Source organism: Orycteropus afer, unplaced genomic scaffold, assembly GCF_000298275.1.
Source record: "Orycteropus afer afer isolate SDZICR_OR568_19922 unplaced genomic scaffold, OryAfe1.0 scaffold00298, whole genome shotgun sequence".
In the NCBI taxonomy this organism is placed as follows: domain Eukaryota; kingdom Metazoa; phylum Chordata; class Mammalia; order Tubulidentata; family Orycteropodidae; genus Orycteropus; species Orycteropus afer.
The window spans coordinates 1,920,577-1,926,457 of record NW_006921885.1 but is presented as its reverse complement, the minus strand read 5'-3'; the positions used below and the strand labels follow the sequence as shown (position 1 = coordinate 1,926,457).

Below are 5,881 nucleotides of genomic sequence, written 5' to 3'. Positions count from 1 at the left end.
TCTGGTAGCATAGTGCCTAAGGCACTTGACTGCTAACCAGAAGGCTGGCGGTTCAAAACCACCAGCCACTCCTCGGAAGGAAGATGGGGCAATCTAGTTCTGTAGTGATATTGCCTCGGAAACCCAAGGAGGGGTCGCTATGAGTTGGGTCCAACTTGATGACACGTAACAACAACAACAACAACAGTTATGTTTTAGTTCTTACTTCAATCAAGAATAGAACAGTATCTCAGTGTCTCATGAATCCCTATATGTGACACATTTAAATTTAGGACCCTTACTTTTACTCTGTTCTGCCTTCCCCTACTTTCAGGAACATGTAAGGTAGGGTTTTAGATACAGATGATTGTTATTACAACAATTTTTATATAATATTTATTGTCGTCATTGTTAGCTACTGTCAAGTCGCTTCCAACTCACAGCAATTTATGTACAACAGAATTAAACACTACCTGGTCCTGCACCATCCTCACAATACTTGTTATGCTTGAGTTTGTTGTTGTAGCCACTATGTCAGTTCATCCTGCTGAGGGACTTCTTTTTTGCTGACTCTCTATTTTACCAAGCATGATATCCTTTTCCAGGGACTGGTCTCTCCTGATAATATGTCAAAAGTACATGAGATAAAGTCTCGCCATCCTTGCTTCTAAAGAGCATTCTGATTCTGACTGTACTTCCTAGACAGATTTGGTCATTCAGGCAGTCCATGGTAATTCATACGGTATTTGTCATCAACAGTGTAATTCAGAGACGTCAGGTCTTTTTCAGTCTTCCTTATTCATTGTCCGTGTGACATGATTGAAAATACTATGGCTTAGGTCAGGCATACATTAGTCCTCATAGTGACATGCTTTTGAACACTTTAAAGAAGTTCTTTGCAGCAGAGTTGCCCAGTGTAGTTTGTTGTTTGATTTCTTCACTGCTGCTTCCATGGGTGTTGATTGTAGATTCAAGTGAAAGGAAATCCTTCACGACTTCAATCTTTTTTTCCGTTTATTATGGTGTGGTTTATTGGTTTAGTTTTCACAATTTTTGTTTTCTTCATGCGACGGTGTAATCCGTATTGAAGGCTGTGTATAGACTTTGATCTTCATCAGCAGATACTTAAGTCCTCTACACATTTGCAAGCAAGATTGTGTCATGTGCATATTGGAGCTTGTTAACGAGTCTCCCCCTAATCCTGATCCTGCATTCATTTTTGTGTAGTCCAGCTTCATGGATTATTTGCTCAGCATGGAGATTGAGTAAGTATGGGGAAAGGATAGAACTCTGACACACACCTTTCCTAATTTTAAACCACGAGCTATCCCCTTGTTCTTCCAGTGACTGCCTCTTGGTTTATGTGCAGGTCCTGCATGAAGACAATTAAGAGTTCTGGAACTTGTTCTTTGTAGCATTATCCATAGTTTTTTATGATCCACACAGTCGAATACCTTTGCTTAGTCTTTGAAACACAGGTAAACATCTTACTGGTATTCTCTGCTTTCAGCCAAGATCCATTTGACATCAGCAATGATATCCTTTGTTCCATGTCCTCTTTTGAATCTGGCTTGAATTTCTGGCAGTTCTCTATGTACTGCTGCAACCATTTTTGAATCATTTTCAGCAAAATTTTACTTGTGTGTGATATTGATATTATTATTAGATAATTTCCACATTCTGCTGGATCACTTTTCTTTGGAATGGACACAAGTATGATCTCTTCCAGCTGGTTGGCCAGGTAGATGTCTTCCATATTTTTTGGCAGAAACAAGTGAGAGCTTCCAGCATTGCATCTGTTGAAATATCTCAGTTGTTACTTTGTCAATTCCTGGAGCTTTCTATCTTGCCAGTGTCTTCAGTGGAGCTTGGACTCCCTTCTTCAATACATTGATTCTTAATCATATATACCATCTCATTAAAGGGAGCTCTGGTAGTGTAGTGCCTAAGGCACTTGACTGCTAACCAGAAGGCTGGTGGTTCAAACCCACTACCTTTCTCGGAAGGAAGATGAGGCTGTCTACTTCTGTAGTGATACTGCCTGGGATACCCAAGGAGGGGTTGCTATGAGTCGGGTCCAACTCGATGGCATATAACAACAACAACAACAACAGCATCTCATTAAATGGTTTAACTTTGACCAATTCCTTTTGGTAAGTGACTGTATTCCTTCCCTCTTTTGATTCTTTCTGCATCATTCAATATTTTCCCCATAGAATTTTTCATCAATATTGCAACTTGAGGCTTGAATTTTTTCTTCAGTTCTTTAAGCACGAGTAGTACCTAATGTGTTCTCTTTTGGTTTTCTAACTCCAGGTCTTTGTATATTTCGTTATAGTACTTTAGTTTGTCTTCTTGAGTTGTCCTTAGAAGTCTTCTGTTCAGCTCTTTTAATTAATTGTATCTTACATTCTTTTTACCTACTCTGTTCAAGAACATGTTTCAGAGTCTCTTTTGACAACCATTTTGGTCTTTTCTTTCTCCTCTGTGTTTTTTAGTGACTTTTTGCTTTCTTCATGTATAATATCTTTTAAATCATCCCACAACTTCTCTGATCTTTGTTCATTAGGGTTCGGTACATCCAGTCTGTTTTTTTGGGTCTCTAAATACAGATGGGATATAATCAAGATCCCACTTTGGCTGTTGTGGGCTTGCTTTAATTTTCTTCATTGGAGCAATTGATGATCTGTTCTGCAGTTGGCCCCTGGCCTCGTTGTGACTGATGATATTAAACTTCTCCATTACGTCTCTCCACAGATGATTTGATTCCTATGTATTCCATCTGGTGAGGTCCATGTGTATAGTTGCTCTTTATGTTGTTTAAAAAGGTATTTGCAGTGAATAAGTCATTGGTCTTGCAAAATTCTGTCATATGATCTCCCTGGTGTTTTTTCTGTCACCAAAGCCATTTTTTCTAGCTGCCTATCTACCTTTGTTTCCAACTTTCATATTCCAATCGCCAGTAATTATCAGTCCATCTTGATTGAAAGTTTGATGAATTTCAGACTGCAGATTTTGCTTTATATCCTTTTGCTTACTGTGTTGTTCTTCATTTTTAATCAGTTGTGAAGGAATTTTATGTTTTTAAAGTATTCAGTGCACAAATGTGCAAGTAATGGAATTTACTAAAAACAACTGGGAATACTTTGAAAGACTTTTTATTGGTAAAAGTCATAGCATTTTCCTGCATTCATCATAAGATAACATTCTCTTAATTAATAAAATAATATCTCTTTTTGTAGTGCTCTTTCAGAGGAGGAGAAATCTACATTACGTGCAGGGCTCATCACCAACTTCAATGAACCAATAAATCAGGTTAGTGAACAAATGAATACTAATTAATCTTTTTCTCTTAATTTTTGCCTCTTTCCTAATCTAATTTTTTTCTTGCCATTAAAATTAAATTTTGTTACATAATGTCCTTTTGTGATATTTACACACCCCCACATACATTCTCCATTGGTTTTAAGTTTTGAGAACACTTGTAGCCATTAAGAATTCTGGTTTGATTTGGCTATTAAAGATTTAAGTGTCAGAGTCATTTTGAGGTATACTAATATAATAACTTTCTCAATTTTTGAACCAGATTGAAAACACATCTCTGGCATATATTTATAGTATTACTGCACAGAATTTAATTTTGACTAAAACACTTTCTTTTCTTCTTCTTCTTCTTTTTAAAATACAAGATGTCTTAAGGTATTCGTTTATTTCCTGCATCTATAACATTTTCAATTCCCACTACTCTATGAGGGATAGATATAGAAAGTCTTATTTTTTTCTTTCCATCATAATGAGATTTTTCCTTTGTGAATAACATAAGTTTTTTCTATGGGTATAAAAATTCTTATTTTTGTCTGAGTTAATGCTATTTTTTATACTTGATTACTTTGATTTAAATAATAAAACATACTGTATTTGGTGATGTTTACTAAATCAGTTTTATTTTGAGTTCTCTATCTTACTTCTCTAATACGTAATTCCTAGACAAAGAGAAGAGGGATAATTGAGAGGAATGGAGTTATTCTTATTAAGGCAGGACATGATTGGGAAGGGTTTGGGTGACTTAATGTTCTGGCAACCATAATTTGAAAAGTACTACCTGTACATACATCATTATTTACATGTTTAATATTTGATGTTAATTTTTAGCCTTAGGTTAGTAGTTTTATTAAAAACTTTGTGGTCTTAGGATATCTTTATGTTGTTAAAAGAGAAGACTCCAAAGGGTTAGATATGTTGGTATTAACTGTATTAGAAGTTAAAACTGAGAAATTTTAAAAATACTTATTTACAGGTCATTTGAAAACTATTATTTGGTAACATAAATAACATTTAAAAATGAAAAAATAGATATTTGCCTAAATAATAAAAATTAGTGAGTAGAGTGGCATTGTTTGCAGTTTTGCAGATCTCTTTAATATCTAGGAACTCTGGTGGTGTAGTGCCAAAGGTATTTGACTGTTAACCAGAAGGCTGGCAGTTCAAACTCACCAGCCACTCCTTGGAAGGAAGGATGGGCAATCTACTTCCGAACTGATACCGCCTTGGAAACCCAAGGAAGGGTCGCTATGAGTCAGATCTGACTCAATGGCAGTGAGTTGTGTTTTTTTTCTTCAATATCTGCCTATTAAAAAGAAGACATCCAGCTTTTGTATCTGTTCTTTCATTTACTCTGTTGTGATACATTGTTTTGATTGAAGTTATATGAAGAAAATGCAGCCTCACACACAATAGGTAATTGGAAGCGAGGGGGCACTACAGTCCCGCTGAAAGGGTGGTAGGCCCCTCAGACATCCACAGACTGCACTTTAAGGACTACTGTCTTCACTGTCTTAAGCAATTCCTTAGTGAAATTTTACTCATTTTTGTGAAGTGTATAGTCAGCAGAAAACATTATTTTCAACTGTGAATGCATTCTGTTTCCATTGGTTTGATTCTATACATTTATTTCTAATGATGAATTTCCCCCTCTAGATTGCAACTCAGATTGCAGTGCTGATTGCAAAAGTTGCTAGATTGGATTGTCCTAGACAATGGCCTGAGCTGATCCCCACTCTTATTGAATCTGTTAAAGTCCAAGATGATCTTCGACAGCACAGAGCATTACTTACCTTCTATCATGTTACCAAGACTTTGGCTTCTAAACGACTGGCTGCTGATAGAAAATTGTTTTATGATGTAAGTGGTTTAATACAGTTTTGATAATGGAAAGTGTGTTATTTGTATAAAAATGATGATAGTTTTTCCTTAAGGTTAATATTTTATTGAAAGATTATGAATTCTTTCTAATAGACCTAAAAAGCTTTTGGATAAAGGAGAACTAAAAAATTTTAAACTGAGTGGAAAAGTCATTTAGTTGCCAGTTCAGAAGATTTGTTGGATGGAAACAGTCTGAAGGCATAGAGATTAATTTGAGAGGAAGCTGTTTACATGTCAAATGAAACAGTGGTAAAAGGAACAATAAGGAGGGGATAGATTTGATATTCAGGGAACAGAATTGAAACATCTGGGTAGCTGATGAATACAGGGCAGAAGTAGGTAAGACTCCTATATAAGTGGGACTGGTAGAGCCCTTTACTGGGTGTTTTAGCACCGTTTTTTGAACAGACTTTTCTTTCTCTGTTCAGTTGCTTTGACACTTTTATAGTTGATTATTTTTTGCCTACCAAAACAGTGATTTCATACGGTTCAACTTAACTTGAACTGTGTCATGCAATGCTGATGGGCCTCAAAAATTATTTTTAACAGTGTTCTTGCTTCTTGTTGTTGTTGTTAAGTGCCGTCGAGTCGTTTCCGACTCATAGGAACCCCATGCACAGCAGAACGAAGCACTGCCCGATCCCGCGCCAGCCCCACAATCCCTGCTATACTTGAGCCCATCATCGCAGCCACCATGTCA

General features: G+C 36.4%; 1 protein-coding gene across 1 annotated transcript in view; it reads left to right on the top strand.

Annotated features, from left to right (window-relative positions):
* Window positions 1–5,881, top strand: part of IPO11 (importin 11) — a 333,438-nt gene that overhangs the window by 38,877 nt on the left and 288,680 nt on the right. The window contains exons 3-4 of the mRNA XM_042782395.1: window positions 3,222–3,294; window positions 4,957–5,160. Coding sequence (XP_042638329.1) covers window positions 3,222–3,294; window positions 4,957–5,160 — 277 coding nt within the window. The remainder of the gene's footprint in view (window positions 1–3,221; window positions 3,295–4,956; window positions 5,161–5,881) is intronic.